The sequence below is a fragment of the Hippocampus comes genome, unplaced genomic scaffold (genome assembly GCF_001891065.2).
Source record: "Hippocampus comes isolate QL1 unplaced genomic scaffold, H_comes_QL1_v1.1 scaffold147, whole genome shotgun sequence".
In the NCBI taxonomy this organism is placed as follows: Eukaryota; Metazoa; Chordata; class Actinopteri; order Syngnathiformes; family Syngnathidae; genus Hippocampus; species Hippocampus comes.
In genome coordinates, this window is record NW_017805009.1 from 2,826,880 (window position 1) to 2,854,875 (window position 27,996).

Genomic DNA, 27,996 nt, shown 5'->3' on the forward strand with positions numbered 1-27,996 from the left:
AAAAAAAATAGATTGTTGGTAATAAATGAACACAGTTCCATGGAACAAATATTCCAATTTAGGTTGCAAATGTAGGCCAGTGATTCTGCTAATATTCAAGCCAGCAGAGCCTTGCTGGCTCACCACTGGTGATTATTTTGGTGATCTTATGGCTTTGGTGCTTAAAATTCGTTATGTTGATATTTACTGAAGGAGGAGAAAAGCTGTCTTATGTCAGGCGGAAAACACATTTCATCAGACGTCAGTGCTTTCCAAGGGTACGCAATAGGGGGCGACAGTGTGGCCCTCTTGTCGCCAGAGGAAGAACCTCAGCGGGTACAGTTGATGATAGCTGTTAGCGTACAGCACGTACAAGACGTTTGAGTGGTCCCTTGTCAAAGTAACAATCGCCATCGACTAACCGAGAGCGAGGGGGTTTAATCGAGGCACGCCGACGACGACTTTTCCAAGATGAGCTTTCTATTGTAAGTACATTTGACAAACATTCTTACTCGTGATCTCGTTTTGTCATGGTCTCTTGCGGTTAACGTTAGCTAAAGTTCCAGCAGAGGAAGTAACTAAAAGCAAGAAGACTCCGTTGCGAAAAATTGCTTACCGCCGTTGCGATGATGGCTTGACCAGTTACTTTGTAGTAAAAGGGTATTTTCATTCAACGAAATACGTGGAATGTGACTATTTGAACTATTCAATCAACTGTCATTTAATTAGAACTTACATGCTAGCTAGAACGCAAATGTTAGCACCGAGTTGGGGAGTTCCTTTCGTCTGACGTGTAGATATTGTGAACATTTATTACAATGTATATCCTCTTATGTTAATTGTTGTTTGTGTAATTCTAATTTTATACAGCGATCCTTGCTCAGTTGCTTCAGGGAGCCATTTAGGCAATGCGCTACTTTTATCACTGGCTGTGGCGACACGTCTCATGCACAATTCACTTGTACATTTACGTGTCATACATGAAGACTAAACGGACTCTTTACACGATCTGAGCTGTATCACGACTTCAGCCTTTACAAAAAATGATCGTGCTCAGTTTTGATGGACACAGTCACAACAGGCTTCGTTGAATATCTAACAATGTCTACTGATGTGATTTTAGTTTATTAGAGGTGTACAACTACAATGTATCAATTGAATGTAATGTCTGTCTCCAATATCAAAAATAACTTGTGATCAGCTCCTTTATGGGATCGCAATAAACAGTGAGTCATCCAGTGAACGTTTACACCATTAATAGGATTTGTGTCCATCAGCTCTTTACAATGTAACACATGTATTGGAAAGGCCAACGAATAGACGAATCATTGGACGGTATTGTGAAATGGGGAGTTGATATTGCAATTGTTTGCCTCATTTGTATGATACAAGATTTCATAGCATCGGACAACTGTTCAGCTCTGCCTGTGTTTCCCTCCAGTAGTAGTCGCTCATCCAAGACCTTCAAGCCCAAGAAAAACATCCCAGAGGGCTCCCATCAGTATGAACTGTTGAAACATGCTGAGGCTACGCTGGGCAGTGGGAACCTGAGGCAGGCAGTCATGCTGCCAGAGGGAGAAGATCTCAATGAGTGGATCGCTGTCAACAGTAAGTGCAGAAATAAAAGACGCACATTGAATATCAGACATTGTTTTAACTGATGCAATGAACTCCTGTGTAATACAGAGAACCTTTCCAAAACTAAACTGGTGAAAATTCACGGTATTTAGACCATGGAAAAACCATTTTAGGCTTTAAACACATTTACATTTATTAAAGCACACGTTTACAGTGAAGTTCATAAAGTATTCCTGAGCACATCTTCTCAATCTCGCTTGCCCATTACTTCAGATGAGAGACAAAGTGCTGTTTTATTGGTGACTCCCAGTTGGAGTTTACTGTGAAACACACACATACAACAGAAGAGAATTCAACATTGTATAGTTAAACACCAAAACGTTAAAACAAACCAATGCCAGTTGGCCACCACCTAAAAAGGCCTAATGTTGGACAGTGTATATAAACCCATACAAATGACCGCTTAAAATTTTATGATGTAGGGGGTGTGTGAATGCTGACCCGCCATACATAGGGTCAACGCTGTATTTCACATCCCTCTTTTTAGTTCTATAAATTAAGAAATAATCCACAATGCATACAAGGTTATTTTTTAAAATTATTGTTACAACAGAAGACATGGACTGCATTTTTCTGTATTTCAGCGGTGGATTTCTTCAACCAGATCAACATGTTGTACGGCACCATTACAGAGTTCTGTACTGAGGCTAGCTGTTCGGTCATGTCTGCTGGGCCCAGGTAAGGCAGTAAAGCACACTGATTCATAGAAATAAATGTATGTGAGTTTGCCACACATAAATAAGTATTTTGACAGATGAAGGGCTCCTCTGGGGGAAAAGAAAATTCAAAATTTGATTTAATAACATTATATGACATTATTGTCTCTTAAACAGGTCATGAACATTTAGGTTGAAAACAAAATACTCCTATGGTACTTAGGGCTATGTTGTAGTTGTTTAATTGGCATTAGGTTTATGAAAGGCTCCTTGGAAAAATCCTATGAGGAATCCCTTGACCCAATCTGTTCAAGAACATGTAAATGTTGCTTTTACAAACAAAAAATGCCTGCACCGAATTTCTCAGTTGTTGTCTTGGGATTTGAAATGGTAAATGGTTGTAACAGTAAATTAAGTGATAGCATGAAAATCGCTTGAATAAAGTGGTCTGAAATGTGACTTACACTCCCTTCAGACGCTTGCCGTTCGTTGCTCTAATCTCAATCTGGCATTTCCTCATTCCTCTCTTGCCGTGACGGTCAGCGTTTAATCAAGAGGAAGGGACCAGGGCTCGCTTCCTGCTCACAGAGCAGCTCTCAGAAATATACACATGCAGAAGAGATACTGCTCCATTTCCCGTTCTTGTGCATATTTTTAGTTTATCTCCCGCAAAGCAAAGTTGGCATGAACTAAGTTGATATGTCGATCTTTTAAGCCATTCTGATCTTCTGCTGCACCTCAGTCATATCACTGTTACCTTGTTTGCTCAGTTTAACTTGGTCACTTTTTTTGCAGATACGAGTACCACTGGGCTGACGGCACCAATATTAAAAAGCCTATCAAATGCTCTGCGCCCAAGTACATAGATTATCTGATGACTTGGGTCCAAGACCAGCTCGATGACGAGACTCTTTTTCCCTCCAAGATTGGTAAGATTTGATTTTAACCAGGAAGGTGTTTCATTTTCAGATAAATGACAGCCTGATGATTTTTCGATGATCTTCACACTCATCTGTACTGCCAATGGAGAACTCATCGAATTGACCAGTGTTCTGTGTTAACAGCTAAGCCAAAGTCAGGAACTAAACACGTTTTTTTCCCCCCATGTATTAATAAATAAAACAAAGGTATGTTTGTGCTCTATTTAGATGGAAGAATGAATCAGTTGACTGGTGTGCAGCCTGAGGACAGATTTTCAGTTTCTTAGCACAAATGACTAATCTTGTGACTTCAATTATATGGTATAATTTGATGACGTAATGTGTTTAAAGCACTCCTAAGACTCATCAGCCCAGTGAAGATGGCACCAGCTGATTGACAAAAGTCAGTCAAACTGCACGGAAAACAAGGACCAAAAAAAAAAAAAACTGCAACAACAAAAACAATTAGACATCATCAGGTTTTAGAGATGTCATTACATTGCATACGGAGTTAAGTCTATTTTCCACCTGACAGGGGTTCCGTTTCCCAAGAACTTCATGTCTGTGGCCAAAACCATCCTGAAGCGCCTTTTCAGGGTTTATGCACACATCTACCATCAGCATTTCGACTCAGTGATGCAGCTGCAGGAGGAGGCTCACCTCAACACCTCCTTCAAGCACTTCATATTCTTTGTCCAGGTGAGTCACTGTACCATTTGCAATTTGTCATCTGCGACTTACTGAGATGGGACAGCGGAAGTGTTCTTCTGCAGCCATCTCCTTGTGGCTCAACCATTTACAAAATGTGAAGAAGCTGTTGGCAGACAGCTGAAATGTATGGCACAGCAAATCAGCGAAGTTTTAAAATGGAGTGGATGTGATTTTACTACGTTTGCTTTCCAAAAAACACAGCTCAAAATGGTTTATTTATGTGTTCCCTGCAGGAATTCAACCTTATCGACCGACGAGAGCTCGCTCCCCTGCAGGATTTGATTGAGAAGCTTGGTTCCAAGGACAGATAGACATTACACCACACTCCTCCCCTTACTTTTATGCTTTTGATCACTTTCTTTTTCATCCCTCTTCTTGGCCTCTGCTACCTCCGTGACTTCAGGTCTCAACTCAGTGTGTGCCTTCTTGTCATTCCTTTCAGCTGAGCATTTGGATTGTACCATTTCTTGTGATCCGTTTGCTGTCTTTCACTACTGTCTGAACCTCCACGCATAACTTTCTACTCCCTTTATTTTGTCCTATTGGCTTTTAATTTGCATTGTGTATTAAATGTATTCTTTGCAGGACTGGTTAATAAGGAAAAATAACATGTTTTGTTTACTTTTTAATTGGACCAAGAACATTTGGAAGTGGAATTGAGTTGTTTCCTCTTTTAAAAGCTGGTTAATGCTGTTTTTTCATATTCATTGTTGAACTGTTTTCACTGAACAAATATCCAGTTCTTACATTTAAATCAGGTCCTACTATATCATTTGAGTAAAGCAAAACATTTTTAGAAGTTAGTAGGTGAACCAAACAACACGTTTTCAGTCCCAAATCAAGACGTTTGATGTGCTTGATGTAGTGTAAGGCAATACAATGCATTGACAGGTGATTGTGAGAAGCCTTTTTCACATATATGACTACATTTCTTGTCCGTTTTCCAGGTATTTTCATGAATATAGATATAAGATAAAGTAAAGGGCCTCCAGTAAACAGGTGTATAGTGAAAATACAATTTATAGAAAGACGTGGAATGTAGATTTGTAGTTAAAATAGATATTTTTGTTAGGTTATTTCTATGGTGCCGATCGTTTGTGGAACTGTGGATAGTTGAGTGTTTCCTCAGTGTTGGTACTTATTTCCCTAGAGGTTAACATTTATTGCCTCTGCGCCAAGAGGGCAAAATAATGTAAATATAACAGTCATGATCCTGTCTTGAACTCAGGCTACAGCAGCTGGGCTGTGTGTACTGCCATCTTTTTACTAACCAATTGCAGCTGGGATTCTAATGGATGTTTTGGATTTGGCAACATTGACTGCAAATGGACCTTAATTCCTGACATAAGGGGTGTTCACACGGCAACGTTTACTCCTTATGAACATCAGGAACCAGCAGCTGCCATCTGCTGTAGTAATGTTTCAGTAATTACAAGTAGACATTCCTTCTCTTTCTTTTTTAATTTACTTCCTCAAAAAAAGCCCTTCTTGTTGATTTTAATATTACAGCAAGCATGTCAAATCTAGTCCCGTGTGTATTCCAGCCACATTTCATATTTTTATACATGTAGGCTCAGAAAGAACAAGGGCTTGTGAATCACCCGAGGATTTTACGGAATCCCTTGGTGGTCACTGACTGGTAGGGGATGCACAAATGTACAAGTATGTAATGTGTCCAAACATTTGCTGTAAATAGATCAGCATTTTTATCTGATAAAGCTGTGCCTTTACATTGTTGAAATGTCTTGATATGACTGTATTGGCAGATTTAAAGCTCAATAAAAAACAATAATAACATCAGGACAATGCTTTGATTTTATTTTATGGATACTTTAAGAGCAGGATAGTGACTTGATCACTGAGCCACTTTTATGCTTTCAATATTTTTCCAATTTTATTTAGTCCAAACATACATGGTTATTATTGCTTGTTCTTGTAATATAAAAAAATCACTTAAACGTGTGCTTATTCACTGAATTCAAGTAGTCCTTTTGCTCATTTAATGTATAAATTAAAACGATAAATGAAGTTTTCGACCAATCAAACCGCGAGTACCACATAGTGACCCTAAATGTTGTCTATACAGGTTTTCATTTGCTCAATTAAATGTCAATATAAAATGAATTTAAGTAAGAAGGAGTATATGTCCAGCCATTTCATTTTCTTTGCAGATTCAAAAATATTAATTATCATTGCGGTAGTGTCCTACATTCTCATCATTTTATTCTACGTGGACTGCCTGTGAGTCAACACGCTGGGCAAACTAAAAAACTTACACAGCAGAGAAGAAATTTGGTGATCGTGCTCGAGATATAGCGATTAGCCTGCGTCTGAGAATTTCTCATTTGTTCTGTGCTCTTATTTCGAAGGCAATTACTGTCATGATTGCCTTCATCAGTAGGACTGTCATGTCACTTCTTAGACCTGTTCCGGTTGACAGAAATCTGATGATGCGATAGCTTCTTGGGTCCGTTAGCCAGGCTAGTTGGTTAGCAGCAAGTTAAAGCTAGCATTAGCTCAGGCAAAGCTACACGGGAACGGTTGCTAAGCTACATAGCCGGGCTGCAGGCGTCACTTGCAACGCCATTTATATTTTATGTGTGGTTAAAACACTCCCGCCGGCATAAGGTGAAGATGCTTATTGTTCTTCGTTACTGAAGACCGCCGCTGTGTCTGCTAACGTTAGCTAGCCGGTAAGCAAAAGTGAAAGCCACTGTCAGCCACTGTTATTTTCTTATGTAAATGCTGTACATGACTGTCGTCTCTTAATCATTATTATTATTATGGTTATTCGCTGGGTAAAACAAAACGGTGTACGCAGCAAATTAGGATCTCCACACTATCTGTTTAATTATAGACCGTCTTTTTTTATTACATTCTTTTGCTTTAAATTGATGTGGTTTAATTCCTCTTCAAGTAAAGGCCTTGTGTAAAACAGTTGTATTTAAATCCAGGCTTGGTAAGACTATGGCAGACGAAAATACTCAGTTCTGCGGCAACTGGTAAGTACCTGTCAAATTAATCAAGGATTCACATTTTGTGGTGAATAATATTTAATTGTTAATTTTACTTGTATTTTGAGCAAACATGACATTCCAGAAGCAAATTTCACTACCCATGAGATCCACTGCCGAAGAAACATTGCACTTTGTGATGTCTGCCTGGAGCCGGTGCCACGCTCAGATCTGCAGGAGCATAAGCAGCAGGAACACAGCCAGGTAATACATTTTAAGAAGCCTCCATATGTAGGCAACATTGTATATGATGATTCAGCGCTGCAGTCTTTTTTTTCCTCAAGTCAAAACACAAATAATAGCACAAATCTGAATAATCTTCCATTCTAATTTCCCATCTCCTTTCATTACAGATTACATGCAAGTGTGGACTCAAGATAAATAAAAATCAAATTGAAGTTCACCAGGTATTTATTAATTCTTTGGTTTTTATTTTTCAATTAGGCCCAGAAGTGTTTGAACAGTGACAGTATTTATTTATTTGCTGATGCACCAAAAGAATAGATTTAAAATAATACGGCCAGTATGTTATTGAAGTCTAGACTTAATAAAAAATAGGAATTATTTACATTTATTTTGTAGACTACTGTGCAGTCCTTCCATTTTTAGGGACTCATGAGAGAAATTTTAAGGCTTGTATAAAAAAATCCCTTCGACCAAAGATTGGATGGAGCTCATGGACATCAAGCAATTTAGAGCTTTTTTTCCTCTAGCTATGCTTTTCACAATTTTCACTGCAGCTACCTTCATTTTGGCCATTTGCCTTCAGGTTTTGAAACGCGTGTGCTATTGAGGCATCATGTTACTGACGTAACGCTAGAAGAATATTCAATTTATTTGGCTTCAACAAGTATTGATTTGCTTTGACAGTATGTTTAGGGTCATTACATATTCCTTTGCGATGCCAGTTTTAGTGTTTTATTATATTTACTGTCTCTGTATTGGATAATTTATTGTTTTCATTGTTTTTACATTTCTGATTTTTACTTTATGTACAGCACGTTGCTGCTCTGGTTTTGTGCTCTATAAATAAAGTTGAGTTGAGGTGTATCACAAATGCAAATATGAACAGAGTAGGATCCTATACACCTCACAATCTACATTGGGAACCCTTTATATTGACATTAATGAATTTATACTCGCACTCACATTCACACCTATGGACAATTTAAGCAATTGTCTAAAGCAATTGTCACACTTTTTCCACCACGTACCGCCTACAAATATGCCGAGCACTTCAATTACCATTATAATACCAACATAAATACAGTGGCAGAGTAGGTCTAAGTATACATGAAAACCATATTTTAAGTGAACATTAAAACGACGCCGAAAAATTGGGAAGTTGTGCTTAAAAGTTGCAGCTGACCTATACTTGGTCAGCGATTAAAGTGAGGCTGAGCACCACTAGTGGTACGAGTGCCACACTTTGAGAATAATCGATCTAGAGCAGGTGTCACCAACATAGTGCCCGTGGGCACCAGGTAGCCCCCAAGGACAATTTGAGTAGTTCCCGTGTCCAAATTTCTAGCAATGCTGTATAAGTGATCATTTCAAAATCTGAACCTTGGCAGAGATGTATAAAAATATAGTGTTGGCTATTCATATTTATGTTTTAAAATTATTTTGAGAAATGATTACCATGATCAGTGTCTTATCAAAAATGAATATAATTAATTATGAATACCGGTAATAACGGAAAGCAATTGGAGCAAGTTTGTTATTTCCGAAGTGCGTGTTATCAAACTGGTTGCTATTCACATGAATCATTAGCTCTCAGTTGGAAAATGGTTGGTGACCACTGATCTAGAGTCTTAATTTAGCCCAAACATGGATGTTTTTGGAACAAAGGAGCACAGTGAGAACACAGAAACCTCTGGGCCAAGAGTTAAGAATCAGAACCTTCGACTACGAGCCAGACATGCTTTCTGCACTAAAGCACATTAACACTCTGAAGACAATGAAATTGAATAGTTTTCAAATGACCTGATCTCAAACCAGTTGGACATTTCACTCACTGATGACAAAAGGCGAATGCCTGGCAAAGAGTTTGATGGGAGGAAGTCTGAATTTGGTGATGCCAAAGGACTCCCGACTTGAGGCATTCAGTGATGCGAAACCATTGTTTGAAGCGTTGAAAAAGAATAGTTATAGACTAACAGTATGTCATATTACCCCTAAAAATATAGGTAGTCCAAATAAATGGCTGTCATTCCTAAATGGTAAACGCCTTGCTTTTGTGAAACCTCTGAGAGCTGAAAATTTACACTTGAAACCCCTCTTGGTGGTTTAATTTCAAACACCGTGTGTATGTGTAAAGGCAAAATTATGAGAGCCCTCATAATTCAAATACAAGCGACACTAATTGTAAATTGAGTAATCATGCATTTTCACAACCTTTCCTCCTGCAGATCTCTGACTGCTCTCAGAGGCTGGTGGCATGCCAGTACTGTGAATTGGAGATTGCCTACAGTCAAGCCAGAGAGCATGAAGATTACTGTGGAGCTCGCACTGAGCCCTGCCCACAGTGCAAGTGCAATATCATGTTGAGGGAAAAAGCCCTGCATCCAATGCTATGTGGTAGTCCCACACTGCTCCAAGAGAGGAACAACAGCTACTCCAGTCGCAGTCCGGCAGACCTGCAGCCTCCAGGGGCCTGGTTTGAAGGCCACTCCATCCGAAACACCCTAAGAACCGAAGAGCGGGGACCCAAGGAAAACAACCTCAGTGCAGCAAAACGTCAGGTCTTTCCCCGGGCTTTTGAGTCCATGTTTTACAACGCTTCAAGACAAGGCAGCGGAGACTGGAAGAATATCGCCCCAAGGAATATGACATCCAGCCGATGTGAGTCGATGATTTAGCTAAAACTTTTTTTTGTTGTTGTTTTTGACACGGTATCTTTTATTCATGTGAAATTGGAACAAATGAATCCAACGTAAAGGCGTCCAAATACAGTTTAAATTGCAGTGAAACACTCATTTATCACAGACCCCTAACCTCATCATGTCAAAATCGGCGATATTAATAATTATATATACTGTTTTTTTAGGGGGGGGTTGGGTTTTTTTTTTTTTTTTTTTTTTACCTCCTGACACAAATGTCATGTTTTCATAATACTGTATTTTTCGGACCATTGGATGTACCGTATTATTAGGCGTAATATCAATAAATGGGTCTAGTTATAAGGTGCTTTATTTTTGTGAAATATTGTATGTTAAATAGTTTGTTGTAATTGTAACGTAAATATTTATTTGACAGATTTAGCACTATTATGCTAGGATTAGGACCGAACACGTAGCACCGTGTGTCTCGCTTGCTTTTGTACACTGTGCGACTCCACGGGGGTTGCTTTGCCATTATCCAACCTTTTTTGCTTCATCCCAGCAGCTATTGGAAGCTGGTAGTGTTGTTGTCCTCTTGCTGGTCCATCATTGTAACATTGGAAATAATATCACCAGAAAAGATGATCTTGTTATAGGCTAAACGTTAAAGCTGAACCCATATTTCGTTTCAAAAAAAAAAAGTTCCATCCTTTCCATTGTTTCATCAGGCAAAAGTAAGAACGTTCTTTCAATCTTTGCAATTCTGTTGTGGTGCCAAATATAACAGGAGAGCGAGACAAATAATGCTCTTCTGTTGCACATTGTTTGGATGAACTGTTGTCTTTTTTTTTTTGTAGTAGCTGAACAGAGCGACATCCTGAGTCGCAGCAGTGCATGGCCAATTCAAGACGAGGATTCATCAGGCCTCGACTACATGCTGGCCCTCAGCTTGCAAACAGACGGAGAGTCCATGACTGGTGGTGGAGAGGCCAGTCTGTGGAGTGACATCTGGGACCACACAAAGACGTCCAATAGCTCCGTCGGCTGTCAACTTCCTACATCCAACAACAATTACCCAAACTTCCCCTCTCGCACAAGTGCCCTTCTCGACCGTGATCAAACAGGTACTTAAAAACCATCCACGTCCTTTCTTTCTAACAGTAGGCGGTCTGCAGTTGACAGGAATGTAAATGATTTCTTACAGACATCATGCTTCCCTGTGAGTTTTGTGAAGAGCTGTTTCCTGAAGAGGACCTCATTTTGCATCAGGTTTGGTGTCATTATATTAACACGACTCACAATCCTCACACAGGTCAAAAAGCTAACTAAGACATAACAATGGTACGGTGGGGTTGTATTGAAGTTTCACCGTACTTGAGAAATCAGGAGAGAATTGTCGACTTCCCTTCGACCGCACAGGTTATTTGGTATTGTTTGTAACAGTTATGACTGACCCATTTCGGAATATATCGGGGATGGAAAATCACTCTGAACACACCCCATAGCATAATCCCTCAGGATAATCTTTTAGTGACATCCGCCAATGATTTTATCACAAAAGAGGAAAAATGCTCTAAAAAGTCCCAATGGTGTATGTGTATATCCCACTTGTCTGTTGTCTTTCAGACTGGCTGCAGCCCCGCATCCGCTTTTGCGTCCTTCAGCAAGCAGCCACCGTCCCCCCCTAAAGAGGCCAGGAATCCAGCGGGAATGATGCGCAGTCTCCCGAACACGCTAGCCTCCAACATCCCCACCTTCCCAGGCTCCGTCTCGCCAGTTTCTTACAGTCCACCAGCTAGTCCACTAGAGGGCGACGTTGTGATTCCATGTGAATTTTGTGGCGTTGCGCTGGAGGAGGCTGTTGTCTTTCATCATCAGGTATGACACTCCTCAGGGTGGTTAGACAACTCCAGACAACTCGTGACAAATGCCAGTGTCCTATTTTTACATGAGCTTCAGGTCTTCTGCAGATTGTAAAGATAATCTTGGAACGTGTTTACGATTAACAACAATAGTGTGACGTTGTTTCTGTGTCTTTTCCCATGCAGGACAAATGCGATATGCGTCCTCAGACTGCCTTTCCACTGAACAATATAACAAAAGCATCTTTCAAAAAAAATCCTGCCAAGGACGCGTTTGGACGAACCTCTCCAGATTTTCACAGGAGAATAAAGCACCAAGGTAGTGTGGACTGATGTTTTCCACAGTATTGAAATGGGTGGATCATGGATGGTTGAGCAATCGACAGAACCCACTGCTGCATGAGGGAAGGATTAAATTGCATACCATAAAAAAAACAAAAAAACATTTCGCCTAATTCTGTATTAACCACGATGATAGTGTTACGATAAATGTTAAAAGTATCGTACAATTCCAAGCTCTGGAAACCAGATGGATGAATAGATAGATATGCAGAAAGAGAGAGAGGTTTGTTTCGCATACAGATGACTTCTTGGTCGGTTGGGTGGTTGATTAATTGAATGTTTGAGGGATGTTTGTTTCGCATATAGGTGATTTCTTGGACGAAGATCTTGGATTGGTTGGAGACGCACCGCCAGGACAAAACCAAAGGGAGTGGCAGAGAGGCTACATTGGGCGGCCAAGTCAGCGAAAAACATCCAACTGTGAGGTTTCGGCACAGACAAGAGCTCAGCATGGCAGAGAATTGGAAGGGGAGCTGTCGTCTTTCTTGGACTCTGACAAGTCAGGTTCTGATTATCTAAAGGGGTACGTCCACAAGAAACATAATCATCATTATTGTGAGTGATCTGAACGTTTTGTGCTGTAACACAATAAGTAAGAAGTGATGTTATTATTTGCATGTGTCTCCATCAGACTACATTTAACAGAGAACAAAGAGGGGCGAGGAACCAGAAGGAATGTGTTAGCAAAGGTACCATTAAAATTTAAGCTCCATCAATTCCCTTTGTTTGTTTGAGAGCGCCATGCGAACAAGCTAATGCGAAACATACAACCAGACATTTCACATTGTAAGATGCCTGTTAAATGGAGTGTGTGTGTGTGTGGGGGGGGGGGGTAAATTGTGTTAAAAATCTTTTGAAGGGTGAATTTTCCCCTTTAGAGTCCAGGCAATTTAATTTGCCACTCATTTTTGTTTTTATTGACCTTTCTCCTATTCATAGCTCCCTAAGAAGCAGAACGAAGACCAGCAGGAGGAATGAGAGCTGCAACTTGTGGCGAGAAAGATGTTTATTCGCTCTCTGCTTTTTATTTCTGTCCATGTTTAAAAATCTTAAATATATCTAAGTGCCTGTGTCAGCAGCAACACAACTCTACATTTAACTGTTAAAGGTGATTTGATTTTGCGATGAATATTATACATTTGTCTCAGCTGATAGTAACATTGTTTTGTTGTAAGCATTTTTTTAATTCACCGTCCCTAATTTGAATATTTCTTCTTGTAACCTTAATATACTCTTCAATTAGTGTGTTTTTCTACCGTTGAATATTCTTTAGTACTTTAGCTAATAGTTGATGGATTTCATTGTATCCTTAGAAGTGTCACGTTGCGGTTACTTTTTCAGCTGTCTTCTGTTTCATCTTTATTTACGTACGTGTCATTTTCAGCCAAACGAAATGATTTAAAAATAAGGTTTTATATCAAAGAAATGCAATTACAGGATACAATGTGTTAATGTGCCACAAATGTCTGAAGATCTGCAGCAAATCATTTGTTAATAGAGATGATTAATTCTGATTAAAATGTATGAGTGTTATTCATACCAGAGAGGACCAAATGAATGGTGAAATCTCCTGGTTTGGTGTTACTTCATGCATGTTGATGATCATTCTCTGTGTACTGCAACCATGTCAATGCTTTCAACTCTGTGACTCTCTTTGGGTGTTTTGTAATGTCAATAAATGTTCACGGCTACAGTTTGTATACTCTTTTTACTGTGCGGCATCTTCACTACAACCATTGGTGTAATGTGATTTTAATGAATAAAGAACTATGATTTATCGGCATCAGCAAGATAAGCAGAAATCACCAACAAATAATGGAAATCTGGTGTGTGCTGATCCCCAATTAGTTGCGCAGAAACTCACTTGCATAAAGGAAGAAACCATGATCTGTGGCTGTGATTTGCCTCAGTCAATTGTGGGGAAGAAACACCTGTGGCATGGGCGAAGAATTATAATTAGTGCAAAAATGCAATTTCACTGAAAAAGCTACAGATTTTTGCGATTCATTTAAAATACAAGCGACCCTAACTGTAAATTGAGTCATCATGTATTTTCACAACCTTAAGCAACCACATAACTTTGTCTCGAGGTCCGCTGCCTTAATGTTCACACATAATGGGGAAATGCCTCAGACGGGCTAATGAAAAAAAATCTATATGGCGGTGTTAATTAAATGCTTTAAGGATTGGATATTTGGAAAAAGGGTGCAGCAACATACGTAGACAGACAATATAACAATGCTCATAGGTATGCATCCTCTGCAAAAAAGAAAAAAAAAGACTCCAAATTACTAAATGATGTGTGGTGTTATCCAAAACTATTCTTTGTCTGAATGAATTTATTATACTGCCCCTTGAAGCCCAGACTATTGAATTATTTACAAAAAAACACATTGCAAAAGTATTTTTTTTCAGGGTAAATTTGAGCAGATTAATAGGCCTTCCATTCATTTCAATGGGGAAAAATTATTTGAACCATTTTGATTTAGGAGCATGGTAACTGAACCAATTAAATTTGTTTGTCAAGGCACCACTGTACTTTTCATTTTCCAGCATAAATGACAAAGTTGTAAAAAACAAACAAACAAAAAACATTTACAGTTTTGTACATAATACATAATATGGTCAAAAGTACACGAACATAGAGTATGGACTACAAACAAAAGTAACATTTTTTTTGCTTGCTTTATAGAATGTTGGTACTTGAGTAGGATTGAATATTTTTCTTTTTAAGGGCTTATGATTTAAAAAGTGATAATCCAGTAAAACAATGAATTTTTAGTTTATCTGGCTTTCGCTTAAAAAAAAAAAAAGAAGAACATATCCCCTCTAATGGTAGTCTTATAGTAATTTAAGCAGGCTACATGGGATTTAGGGCACTAATCATCTCGCATGCCCAACTCAGAGTTGTCATTTATGCAATGCCCTACTATTACCTCTTACTTTTTGAAGAAATGTCACTATTTAGGCAGAGTCATACAATATATTACTAGTTATTCTCTTGGTGTGTGCCCTGGACGTTCTAAGAGTGGTGAAATGCTATACAGTGGTGGAAGGCAGAAGGCAGTAAGTAGTGGAAATAAATAAATCTTTTGTCACATGTAAGGTACAGTCGTTCCACTACTCACTAGTGCCCATTAGTTACCCTTTGTCATTCTCCTGGTGCACAGAAATATAGTGGAAGGCATGCACGAAATTCCTTAGTTGTTCTGGTGCTCGGTGTCAATCAATGGGAACAAATAGCGTACTATATGGATAATTCAGCCCACAAGTATGACGTCGGATAAATGCTCAACACGGTAACCAATTGGAGCTTTCTTTTGTTTTTTTACGGTTGTACTGCACACTAAGTAGTGTGATTTAAATAAGCGCCGGGAGCAGCAGCTGGCCCCGGAGAGGGGCGGGGCCTACACCGTCCTCTCTGATTGTGCAGTTCAAAAAGCGGCCAACGTTTCCCGGTGAGTGAGCTTGTGGCAGTTTCCTACTTTGACTCAGGACGCTGACCTACAAAATGCTCCTTGAAAACCTTCACGGTTAAAAAATAAATAAATAAAAAACTAAAACTGCCCTCGCGTTAAAAAAAAAAAAACAAAAGCGAGGAAGAAAAGAGATAAAAGACACTTGATCTAAGTCTCCGAGGGAAGTTGAGCAGGTGGAACATCGGGAGTCACCGAAGCCTGACTGAAGCCTGAGAGTGTCGCTTGTCACCAGAGTGTGATAACAACATGTCCAAAATGACCCAGGAAAGTTACGCTGCGCTGGACGAGTCCTCCCTCCGTGCTTTGGTGAGTACACACGAGAGTATTCCCTAGCTGCCAATGAACGTGGATGCCCATGTTTATCACAGCTTCAGCTTTCGAACCTCACCGCCACCTCAGTTGGAGACGTTATGTTGTGAGTCAACCTTTTGTCGCGGCAAGGCACCTATTTTCCATCAGAAAAATGTCACATCGAACAAAAAAAAGTCACAAAAAATGGATATACAAATTAATTGCAATATTGTGGAGGAGCATTGAATTAGTCTGTCTGTCACCATACGTCGCTAGAATGGATAAAGGAACAAAGATGCTTTATTTGTAGTAAATAAATAATCTGACCAATTAAATACAATAAGATAATTCCTTGTGGCAGACTCGATGACCTCTTCAAGCAAGACAGTGTGCCACACTCTTTGGGAATTAGTGACCTAAGTGTCACAAATTCCACTAAACTTAACGTCATGGGTTGTTTTATTGTATTTGTTTTCATGTCGTCAAATATAAACTTTACTGTGAGCAATTTATTGGAAGTGAGCCAATGGAGCAATGTGAGTTTACTGTTTGCCAATAGTCAGACAAAATCATTCCAGTCACTCACCAATGTCAACCAAGAATGAACAAAAGAGATTTTTGATTGTTATTATATGAATATTGTTGCAGCCTTATTATGAATATTTCTCCCCAACATTTTTAACTGTCTTTTATAGGTGTAATTTGGATCCATCCTAAAGAGGAGATTAAACTTTGTAAAATACACATCCATTCATTTTCATGTTTGTGTTTCCTAATTAGAGTTGTGGATGAATTGGAGCATATCTGCTGATATAGACAACAACTAATGAACAACTTAGAGTCAGAAGTTTACCTCAGATGCATGTTTTCGGAAGCCGTTGTACATGTAGAAAACCCACACAAGAACATGCAAGCTCCACACAGGGAGACTGTAGCCAAGATTCAACCCCAAAATCTCAGAACAGTCAGGCAGAAGTGCCAACCGGTAGGCACCATGCTGCATTTGTAAACTGTGTTCATGTATTTGGTCTAGAACAGTAGTAGTCACATCGATTAGTCATGGGAAATCTAGGCATGTCTGCATTCTTCAGTTTGCGCGTTGTGTGCAATGGTTGAGTAATCGTATTCTGATTAATCGATGTAAGTACAATAAGTTCTCAGCTGTTGTGTGACTCCACGCTGTTGCTGCTCAGACACGATGTCACTAGTCAGTATTTATGAAGTGTCTTTGGGTGTTGCCATGTCTTGCTTAATTGACATTAGTCATATTTTCAAGCAGAAGAGGGTGCAACATGAGACTGTTTTGTCTTTTTTCCAAATGACACCTGGAGGACGTGAGAGATATTTACGATGCAGCTTGACTCATTTGCCTCCAACACACTTTGTCGTTGAGTAACATTTGCAAATTAAGCGTCTTAGATCCAATCCGCTTCCTCTAACTTTTTTTCTTTTTTAACACTGTACTGATAACAGTAACCACCAACCACATTTTGGCGTACCTCCACAATAGAATTAGATACATGACACAAGCTTAAGTTTAAGTTCTATCTTTACAAAGATTAGATTGCTCACCTTTGACTGACACTGGCACAGGTATACACCCAACAATGCAGTTGAATGCCCGAGGTTGAAACACAATCTGTTCCTGGATGATTGTTGACCTGTGATCTGTTTAGATTTTTCTTAGAACCTAATGGACATGTCACAATGATCTGCTCCAGGGTCAAACTGTCACCCGAATAAATTCCTTATTAACTATTGAAGCATATTTTTGAAAAATAACATTTGTGACTGTCGTACGTACACCTGTGAAAATAATTTAACTGCTCTTTTATATTCCATTTTTTTTTTTTTTTTTTGTCTGTTACCGCTCCTCCTACTGGGGGGATGGCCCGAAAATCACTTCCGTCTGCACTTATTACATGTTATTGCATCAGTTTCAAATTTACTGTCATCGTTAGTCCTCCAGCGAAAACGAGAGTCCCTCAATGACCGACCTTCTGTCGGTACTGACGGACAGGTGTAAATACCCACCTCTGATAGAAACAGTAAACACAAAAATAATGTCAAATTTTATGCTGAGTCAAAAGGGCTGAACAATACTGGTAAAAAAAATAGAATTGCAATTTTTTTATTATTATTATTTTTTTGCTCAGTATTGAAAATTTGATTTTGGTTCCTTTTTGTGTTCTTCACAGCATAAGTAATGCATCTATATAGTAATTGACAATGTCCGCTTTATAAATCGGATATTGTTTACATACATAAGTGGAAGACAATGTTTATAAATCGGATATTGTTTACATACATAAGTGGATTCTTTCTTATAGGCTAGTTTTATGCTAAGATAAAGCATGAGTAAACTTGAAAGGTGGTTTATCTATTTCAGTTGAAGCTGTGAGATGTGTCAAAATGAATCGATTAGATGAGAGTCCCAATTGTATGTGACTTTAGGACTTTTGAATTTTGTGGGTACGCTTTGTGTTTGAGATTGGCGTTGGTTTTTAGTATAGTGCAGAACTCGACTTTATTTCTAAAATTGCTCTGCTTCATGCGCGCTACTGACCTGCTGCCCTCTCATGTTGCAAAAATTAGGAAACAAAATTGGATTAAAAAAAAACACTGCCACAACCACATGAGCGTGTTTTTGAATTAATATCGCTCTGAACTGAGCATTTATCTTTTTACAGGCAGAATTTCAGCTCAACTGCATCTCATTACATTGTGCAGGAGTATATAAAGGATGTGCTGCAAGTGTACTGATACTGTTGACAACCAAGGGTCAGTTTGTGACTTTCTACAGTCAAGGGACAGCTGCGCGTGTGTTCACCTCTAAAAAGACTTTGCTCTCACAACCCTGCTTTCCCAAGAACGAGTTAAAAAGCAAAACACCTCCCGTTTTGATTTGTCTGTTTCGGTCTCACTAAGTAAGATGAGAAAAGATTTGTTTACCCTGGAACAAAGAGAAAAAAAAAGTTCTCTTGACCTTTCTGACTATCGTGTTACTTTTCCCAACTGTAATCATCTTGCCGAGTTGCTCATAAATCAGTGGATGGACAATCTTTACCATATTTTTCCCCCTTTTTAGCGTAATAGCTGTAATTAAAGTCCTGGGTGCTTTGATCAGTTTATTTATGAGTTTATTTAAAAAGGCAAATGGCAGAGCTGTGGGAGTAATGAGGATTAAGTTTGATTTTCTCACCAGAGAATTTAGCATGGAGGGTCGGGTTTATAGTCCCTGATGATGCAGTGGTTTAATTGCGTGACTTCTCTGCAGGAATTATGGGTTCAGTTCCCACTCAGTGGCTCTATGAATGCGACTGGAAATGGCCATCTGTTTGTGTATGTGCTCTGCGAATGACTGGCGGCCAGCCCATGGTGTCGTCTGGTTTTCACCTGAAGTCAGCGGGGATAAGCGGTGCAGCAAATGAATGGGGATTTAGTCCAGAGAGAGCTCTGCATTCAAGGAATCAAGTTTTTCTGAATCTTCCCTGTTACCATTGCCGAAGTCTGTAAGAGTGGCACTAAAGTCCGCAGTGAGAGCAAAACAATGAAATCAGGCAGATGCTGGAATCCTTGACGTTTGTCAACGTGTGATGCTGAGCTAAGCACGGACAGATTTCCTCAGTGAGCGAAGTCCTCCGTCGTGTTCCGCTCTGTTATATGTGACCGGCAAGATCCCACATTCTCATTGAACATGTTTGTGGCGACAGAGAAGTCCGTATTTTCCACTCGCGGGTCTCGACACCCCCGGTGGGACTGTTGGTCAGTTTCAACGCAGCTCATGCTACAGTCACATGACATTGCCATAGTAGAAACGTACAAACAGTGTGATCAAAGCGGTCTCTGTTAATGAGGACCTGCAAAAAATTAGCATGACACCAATTATTGTGTTGTGAAGCATTTTTCAATTTCAATCTCATCCTGGTTTGGATGCGTTTTGGGACTCTCAATTAAGTTCTCGGTGGAGGAGCTATTAATGAGAACACGCTTCCATCCTGTGTTGTACTTGATGAACTAAGCGGTCACAAGGTCATATGGCGGCCTCTCTAAAGCCGCTAATCCCATCGCCACTCATCTATTCAGAGAACTGGCTGCCTTTTATTTGCGCATCTAATCCCCTCCATGGCAACCAACATTTTTCTTTTTGCTCGGCCACAATTATTTGAATATCCACCAAAAAAATAACCTGTTGGTATCCCAGTCTGTGCGGCAATTGCACAGCATGTGTGTGGTCATCCATCTGGATGGCAGAATTACAGCCGGAGCTCAAACTAAATCACCTGCTTAAAGGACTGTGTACTCACCCACTTGAGCAGTTTCAAGTGGGTTTTTTTTTCCTCCACTCTGGAAATAAAAATTGATGCCCATGCTAGTAGCTTAAAATGTAAAATAAATAAATTAATAACGGCACTAATAGAGACACAGTGGCGGGCTGTCAAGCGCATTCCAAAGCAACAGGTGGCACTCTAACCTAACTCTCATATTAAATTAATCGCCTCAATATTTTGGATTTGACATCAAGCGTATCCTTATAAAGCGACATTAAGCTTGAGCGCTCACCCAAGGAGAGGAAGACGGTAATCCGCATAAAAAGCAAAATACTGTGGCGATTTTGTTGATATATGGTGACTCTTGTGACAAATCAATGCCGCAGCTGAAAATTGATTGCTCTGGAAACCCGTTTCAGGAATAAGGACTCATAAAAATTGTTAGGTTTTTTTTTTTTGTTTTTTTTTAATATAATAAAATGTCAGCATGGGAATAATATTCATCCAGACACAGGAAAAGTTGAAAGGCAAGAAACATCTAATGTAATCTATGTTAACAGAGTAATAACAGATCAAACTTTGAGAAGTGCCAGAATGACTGTTGTGGGAGTTCTACTATTAACAAATGGCACCCTTGTGGAGTTGACGGCTGTATTATTACATCAGTTGGAAAAATATGCAGAGAACAGACTTTGCTGCTTTCTGTAACCATAAATATATCCCTGCAAATGTCAACAACCCACTGCCTCCGCTTTTCATCAAAGCGGAGTTACCCCATGAGCAACCTGTGCATCAGGGCAGTCACACAGCAGTGAGAGCTCGATGTACTGTCCTCTCGCCTCTTCTTTGATGTCTTGACGAATACACGCAATCACACACATCAAAACAACTCGAAAAAATATCCCAGAACAGTGACTATTAAATGGAAATTTTTTTGAATTAAAACCGCTTCAAATCAAAGGTGCCCGTCTTTACCGTAAAGGGCGATGCCTGATAAGATTTTACCAGAAATACGTCAAACTACTTCGTACATACATTCCATATTATCATGATTATTATTTTTTAATTCCACTGGCACAGGCGGCTCAGCATTGAGTGGTTAGCGCGTCGACCTCACAGTGCAGAGGTCGTGGTTTGATCCCGGCTCCGGCCTTCCTCTGTGGAGTTTGCATGTTCTCCCCGTGCCTGTGCGGGTTTTCTCCGGGTACTCCGGTTTCCTCCCACATTCCAAAAACATGCATGGCAGGCTGATTGAACACTTAAAATTGTCACTAGGAGTGAGTGTGAACGTGGATGGTTGTTCGTCTCTGTGTGCCCTGCGATTGGCTGGCAACTGGTTCAGGGTGTCCCCCGCCTCCTGCCCGAAGACCGCTGGGATAGGCTCCAGCATGCCCGCGAACATTGTGAGGATAAAGCGGTTCAGAAAATGGATGGATGTTTAACCGGCTCACACATGGAGATGACACATGATATGTACATATACTTTTTGGGGGGGCATTTTAACAGTTCTCCAAAGAGTCAGTGACCTAAAATTTGGAACCCATATTTGTATGTTGACAAAATGCCTAAACATAAAGGAAAAAATGGTTTGTGTGATTCTGTACCTTGGAGAATGGAGACAATCGATAATGTGTACGCATTTTTTTTAAAAGTATGCATTAAGTCAAACCTGTAGGACGAGCAGGTGTTTACGGTGTGTGGAATCCGTCAGTGGCTCTGTTCTCCCTCTCATTACCTCTTCAAACCTGCCTTACGACACCAAAGGAATGAGGAATGATCTTCCTCTTCCTGCTTGTTATTAATGCAGTCAATTTGGAAGAAACACGGCCGCCATAGGGGGCCTTTCTGTTCATGGCGCCTGCCCAGTTGATCTCCCACGCTGGATTGTCTGGCACATTGATTTGTAATTATTCCTACCAGCCGTGTGAGCGTCCCTTCTCCCTGGTGATCTGGAAGCATCCGTGTGTTTAAGATGTAGCAGCTTTGCACTGTGATCAGGCCTCCATGATATACAGGACCCCTCCGGCATTTATTTTATGACCCTCTGGACTTTTGTGCTTTTCAGTGGTCGCAGTGAGAGTGGAAGAATAAGTTTGCTGGTCAGCTCTCTGTAGTCTCCACCCCCCTGCCCCCAAGAGACGTGTTGAAAAATCTCAGCTTCATCAGCAGGGAGCAATAAATCAACCAAATTGTGCAGTTTTATGTTACATGCCATGTCAACATGGAAACAACAATAACGAACTTTATCTTTGCTTCGATAAATGTGTTTATTTATACTCACTGATATTTTTAACCTTCTGTGTTGTGTTTCCGTCCCAAAATTGTCCGACAGATTTTTAGAAACATGCCAAGGCAACAGATGTCCAACATGTTACATTAAACCATCAGAGCAGTTTAGTGAATATGACGCCTGAAGAAAGTCATTTGTAAAAAAAAAAAAAAAAAAAAATTACAGAAGGAGCACTTCCTGCTCAAGGAAAAGGAGAATCACAAGTTTGGTCCGATGGTGGAGGTGGGTTACTCCTGAATATTGTATCACACAGATGTCAGACTCAAGGCCCGGGACCCAGATCCGGCCTGCCACCTCATTTTATGTGGCCCGCGAAAGCAAATCATTCGCGTCAACTTGCATGATCCTTGCTAATATATAAAATCATCTGTACTGGGAACATGTTATCTTCACTTCTGCAGTGACAGTCCAAAACAAAAATGGTTGACATTTCTTATCCAAATACACAGCACTGAGATAAGAAGTCAGTTTTTTGCAGGGGGATTAAACAGGAAACCTCTTTTTGTGAATACAACTATAAATGGTCACATTTAGATGCCGTCCTGTAAGCCTCAAAGTCTATATTTAGTTTTGGACTTTGAGTTTATTGCACTCAAACAATGCAACCCCCCACCCCGACCCCCCATCTACACTTTTAGCAAATGTTTCCTCTCAGTCTGAGGTTGAATTTAAGTTCAGTTAATTTTCCACCATTCAAGAGGACATTTGTTTAGTCATTCTCAAAAGCTGCGCTTTAATATGAGGTGCTGTGTTTTTATTATAACAGTATCATTGTTCCATAATGGAATAATGTGGCAATTACACACATAGTTAACCAAATAAATATTCCGGAGATGGACATTGGTTGTGCTGGTAATGTGATTACATTCTTTCAGTAATTGAATTACAGGTCTGCCCAACCGCACACATTGCTGTTTTTTGTCTATAAGGTCTTGCAATGTTGTCCTGCAATCATTCCTTATAGGTTGTGATGCACATATCTTGAGTCATCGTGCTATGGTGAACTCGGTCGGGAGTTTCTGTTCAATATTTTCAGTTAGAAGTGACAAAATGTAATCAATGATCAAATTAACTATATCAATAATTGAGTAATCATTTCGAGCCATTGTTCAAATCCTCAGTTTATTACTGGCCAGACATGGGACTTCGTGTTTCGGACACACGCGTCTCAGGCAGCCAAAGAGCTTGTGTCGCGGGCGCCCTCTTACCGAACCTTTACGCCGGCCGTTCATGCAGCCGAAGCAGGGCGAACGCCAATTCTTTCTGGCCAGAGATTCAGCTCAGCGTCGGAGTGCAAGTGCAAGTGGCCCGTTCCAGTGCATCAATGCAGATATGCAGCTGAGCGACAAGCCCGAGAGGTCAGCTTGGTGAAATTTCAAAGTTGCACATTGAAAAATTCAGCACATACATTGAAATGTAATAAAAAATAACTTATGAACAATTCACCTTATGAAAAGCCTCTCAGAAAGCATTGTGTTCATATCTTGGGGACTTATCAAAGAAAGCAAATCTGTCATGAGAGAAAATGCATGTAAGCTGCTTATTTCCTCATTCTCTTAAATCAGCCATGGAGAGTCTCATCCTTGTGATATTTTTAGGGGTTGGAGTGGGCATAAGTTGAGATGCTCTCTCATCACAAATGGCGATTAATCGCCATTTGTGGAAATTATTAGCAAGGTATATACAATGATTTTGAATGGACAAATATTGTCCGGGTCCTCTCGTCACTTCGAAACAAGACTTGGGGAAGTGGGCGTGGGTATATTGCTGACTAGAAAAAGGGGCGTTTAGAGAGTAGTTCTTAACTTATTTCTCCCAAAAAAATTGATAAAAGTGAACATGCAAGGTAATTTTCCTGATTTAAAAAAAAAAAAAACTAAACTAAATTGATCTTGTGAATGAAAAATGGATCATTCTGGCCGGGTGATCCCCTTTTGACTATTGAAAAATTGTTTATGCAAAACAACTCAGCCATGTGGACCACAGGCATGTTGTTGTTACTGCGTCCAGCTGAGTCGCATTACTTGCATACGTCAAATTCTGTACTCGGAGCTATGACCATAGTTTCAGGTAAGACCATTGTTGACAAGCAATCAGCGTGATTGTGTCGTGTTTCTATACAAAGGAACATCCTGAACAACAGGCCCGGCATGCGTCTTGTTTAGTAAAGGCCCACGTCAACAGGGATTGTTTTAACACAGCTATTGTCTGTAATCATTTTTTTCCATGAAAATTTGAGAATGCAATTCCATTTTTACTTGGTTGTCATATTGAAGTAGAATAATTCTGGGGTGTGTTGATTGTGGTATACATTAACATTGAGCCAGGTTGGGAGATGACTCTAAAATAAAATAGACAGGCACAGATGAATGTTGGTTTCTAGATTAAATCCCTGAGGAAAGAGTCATTTCCTCACATCTTGCAGATGTCATCATGGGGATGTTGATGTTTGGCCTTTCAGCTCACTGTTGTGAATACAGTACTTTAATGCGGCGAGTTTCTGGAGATGCATCGTACATAGCTCATCTGCGCAGTGGCGCAAGTTTCACTGCTCTTATTCAAGTTGAGTCAGCTTGCATCTGTTTGGGCTCAGAATTTATGCTCTTCCTGCTGATGTATAAACACATTCAGCAGAAACTGGCATGCAACCTCCCCTCACCCCAGCAGTGTCTCACTATTTCCCATATGCTGACCACTCAGGAAAATGGCGTCTTCTCTGGAAATATTTCACAGTATACATCAGAGTCTTCTGCTTGGTGTCTAATGAGAGAAGCAAGACTCCTAACTTGGCAAACAATCCCTAAACCATTTTAAAGTTCAGCATTAAAAATCAATTGATACATGCATCCACTGAAACGTCTTAAAACATCCAGGGTTCGTAATACAAGATTATGAGTTGATCAATTTGAAAATGAACAGAATATTTTGTGTGAGTGTGTGTGCGTGCATGCGTGTGTTCAGCCTCTCATTTCACTGGACTCAATAAATTAGGTTTTATTGATGCAAAATGTAATGGACCGTTTGGGAACACAGGAATATGTTTCTTTTTCGGCCAAACCTTTTTTGGAGCCCATTGTTTATCCCAATATAGTAAATTTTTCGCGTGGCTTGTACCTCCAGGGACTCTATTGTACCCCAGTTTTAACCACGTTAACACAAAACCTTGTTTCACATGTGATGAAATAGTCTTTTCAGTGTATTAATCTTTTGTGTTCAATAGTATGTCAGTTATGCCCTATATCCCCCCCCCACACACTCTTTGTTTCTGTTCTGTGGACTGGAAAGGGGGGCAGTGTTTTTCCCATGTCTCTGTCTTTCCTATCATTTAGTTATGCTTGGAAGTTTAGCTTCCCTGCACATGTAGATTCAGTCAAAGCGAGCACGTTGCCACATGTATATTAATCTTTCTTCTTTTCAGGTTAAAGTCATTGGCAGTTCGTGTTCAGTCTTGTTCCCACACAACGCAGGCCCAGTGGGCCCTGCGCTAGAATGTAGTTCAACCTTGAATCAAGTTCATTTCTTTGTTGGTCTTCCAGCTGTGAAGTGACCGAAACTCCCTCTTCATAGAAACAGATTGCCTTGCGAGGCTCTCTTGTATCCTGACGACTTTCCCATTTTTCACAGGGTGTGCTTACCTTCTGTCTACGCTCATTGTTTTACAAAAAAGGAAATGTACTCTGGGGTTGAATTTGACCTCACTTTGAGAGAATTTGTATGATATTTATGGCCTTTTATTTTTATTTATTCTTGAAAGAGCTCTTCTAAGTGTTTCCATTTGAACAGCATCTACAGCGGTAGCTGGTAACTCACTTCAGCATTGCCACAAGGAGTATCCTCTGTCCTTATAAGGCAAAATTCAGAGTCTTGACACCAGATAGCTAAAAGCGCTCTGATCCCATCTGCTGCCTGGATGCTCTCTAACCTCAATGTGTTCTGGAAATGATTATCCCAGGGCTCAATTCCAGCCTACACAGCATACCCTTGATACTCAAGCACCTGTATGCTGGCATGCCGAATGCACGTGTGTATCTGTGTGGTCTTTAATGCGTCCTATTTCACAAATCAGTGAGTGATAGTGGTGCTGCAAACACAACGGGAACCGCACACTGTATGTGCACAAACTAGGAGCCAAACAGTCTAGAGTCGGCCTTAGGGGTCATATTGTTCTTCCTGGGAGCTTTCTCTGACAAATAGACTGTGAGTGTTTAAGTCATCAGCTGCAAGTACCTTCTCCTCCTTGTGGTGAAGCAAATTATACTGCAAGAGACCAAGACGTTGTGCTACCCACTTATTGCAGGGACAGCGCTCCCAGGGGGGTTACATTAAATTAAAATTGTGTGGTCGCTGTACTGACAGAATATAGCCAGCTTTCTTTCATTACTTTCCATTCTTCTTCTCCTCTTATTATTCTCTAATTGTTGTTGACTCAGACAATACTGAGCACTAAGGACAGATTATGTACCTCTCTCTTACCACTTATTTAGGGTTCTATCCTCATCATTTTAGACATTTCTAACAAATAACATTCTTTGGTGGCGTGACAGATTAACCACACAAAAATGACGAAAATAAGCAGGCAGCACAAATTAATTGGTAAGATATTTTTGTGCAAAATAAAAGTGTACACTTTAGGGGTCATCTAACCTTTCATACATGGTTTAATTTAACACTGTCGTTTTCGTCTAGATATTTTTGTTCTCTTTTTGCTGACAGCCCGTCATCACAACCTCGTACACTCAAGTAGAGGTCCAGCCTACACCTTTCCACCAAAATTAGTTAAACTCTGCCTGTAGATTTTGCATGTATCTCACAAACAGACATACAAAGCTACAGCGTTAGTAACATTAATCTCCATTTAGCAGAGGCAGGTCAAGGGATAATGAAAGGTGTAGACATGAGGGATGTGCTTTCGGCAAAGCTCAACTGGTAAACCACTTGCTGTGTATTTGTACAGTAACTGAGCCGAGTGGTCAGTTTTTCCTGTAGTTCTTTCCAGCTTTGTGGCGGCAGGTGGTCATTAAAATGTAGACCGTAGACCTACAAAATTGTACCTTTCTGGTATTTTGCCCACCTGAGAAACTTAAAGCATAGGCCACGTTTGACCATGTTTTACTGTTCACACAGTAAGCTAAACTGACAGCTAAACTGACCTCTCAGGTGTTGGAATTCCATTCATTTTGTGGCCTGTAGTGTAGATGAGTACAAAGGTTGGAGCGCAGGAGCATTTTGTCAGCTGGGTGAGATTAAAGTAAACCACCAACGGTCCTTAATTGACCGTGATTGATTGAGCTGTTCAGTCGGCCATTCGGAGGTGTTACACTGTGGCCGGCTATCATTAGAACATTAATTAGACTAATATCTTGTTTGAGGCCTGCCACGTCACATCCTGCCTTTCTGGTTTATTCAAAGAGTCATGCAAGAATCTGAAGCAGACACTGTTACTAGTTTGTAATATCATCTGCAATTACCTACCCAGTTTCCTGTGAGTCATACACCTCCACCATCCTGTTTGCCAACATCCTACTATCCGGGCAGGTGACTTCCACTATAATGCTGGTAGGAGTGTCAGTTTTTTTTTTTTAAAGAGTTGACAGATAGCTCAGACTGTTACAAGATCAGATCTGCCGGTAACGCGTGTGTGTGTGTGTGTGTGTGTGTGTGTGTGTGTGCTCTGACTCACACGTCTGCTGGCAAACAGCGCGGTGTGAAAAGCAGTTCTGT

General features: G+C 40.1%; 3 protein-coding genes across 10 annotated transcripts in view; all 3 read left to right on the forward strand.

Moving 5' to 3' along the window:
* Positions 1-275: 275 nt before the first annotated feature.
* LOC109510512 (MOB kinase activator 1A) lies at positions 276-5,707 on the forward strand. Of its 2 annotated transcripts, none has more exons than XM_019860864.1 (6): positions 276-464; positions 1,421-1,587; positions 2,202-2,295; positions 3,069-3,202; positions 3,729-3,892; positions 4,138-5,707. In XM_019860864.1, the coding sequence occupies exons 1-6, from the start codon at positions 451-453 to the stop codon at positions 4,213-4,215; spliced, it is 651 nt and encodes a 216-aa protein (XP_019716423.1). In that variant the 5' UTR covers positions 276-450; the 3' UTR covers positions 4,216-5,707. The 2 variants fall into 2 exon arrangements, with proteins under 2 accessions (XP_019716423.1, XP_019716429.1); XM_019860870.1 differs by having other exon boundaries at positions 277-464; positions 1,424-1,587.
* Positions 5,708-6,166: 459 nt separating this feature from the next.
* Positions 6,167-13,637, forward strand: trafd1 (TRAF-type zinc finger domain containing 1). 2 transcript variants are annotated; one of them, XM_019860766.1, is made up of 12 exons: positions 6,167-6,597; positions 6,859-6,906; positions 6,987-7,122; positions 7,272-7,325; positions 9,330-9,762; positions 10,598-10,864; positions 10,945-11,009; positions 11,367-11,618; positions 11,789-11,921; positions 12,251-12,467; positions 12,576-12,633; positions 12,884-13,637. In XM_019860766.1, the coding sequence occupies exons 2-12, from the start codon at positions 6,872-6,874 to the stop codon at positions 12,920-12,922; spliced, it is 1,689 nt and encodes a 562-aa protein (XP_019716325.1). In that variant the 5' UTR covers positions 6,167-6,597; positions 6,859-6,871; the 3' UTR covers positions 12,923-13,637. The 2 variants fall into 2 exon arrangements, with proteins under 2 accessions (XP_019716325.1, XP_019716317.1); XM_019860758.1 differs by lacking the exon at positions 6,167-6,597 and having other exon boundaries at positions 6,605-6,906.
* A 1,734-nt stretch (positions 13,638-15,371) lies between these two features.
* The window catches only part of smtnb (smoothelin b), a 52,184-nt gene continuing 39,559 nt past the window's right edge, over positions 15,372-27,996 (forward strand). For 5 of the 6 annotated variants that reach the window (XM_019860558.1, XM_019860577.1, XM_019860550.1 and 2 more), the window contains exon 1: positions 15,373-15,729. In XM_019860558.1, the coding sequence (XP_019716117.1) occupies positions 15,670-15,729 (60 nt within the window). In that variant the 5' untranslated portion in view covers positions 15,373-15,669. Of the gene's footprint in view, positions 15,730-27,996 lie in introns of all 6 variants that reach the window. The other variant, XM_019860541.1, reaches the window with a different exon arrangement.

Excerpts from the sequence above, each read along its gene's own strand:
- LOC109510512 (XM_019860864.1), top strand. Across the intron at positions 2,296-3,068 it reads GTCATGTCTGCTGGGCCCAG|ATACGAGTACCACTGGGCTG; the intron begins GTAAGGCAGTAA and ends CTTTTTTTGCAG. Across the intron at positions 3,203-3,728 it reads TCTTTTTCCCTCCAAGATTG|GGGTTCCGTTTCCCAAGAAC; the intron begins GTAAGATTTGAT and ends TCCACCTGACAG.
- trafd1 (XM_019860766.1), top strand. The coding sequence starts at position 6,872 with ATGGCAGACGAAAATACTCAGTTCTGCGGCAACTG. Across the intron at positions 7,123-7,271 it reads AGCAGCAGGAACACAGCCAG|ATTACATGCAAGTGTGGACT; the intron begins GTAATACATTTT and ends CTTTCATTACAG. Across the intron at positions 9,763-10,597 it reads GAATATGACATCCAGCCGAT|TAGCTGAACAGAGCGACATC; the intron begins GTGAGTCGATGA and ends TTTTTTTTGTAG.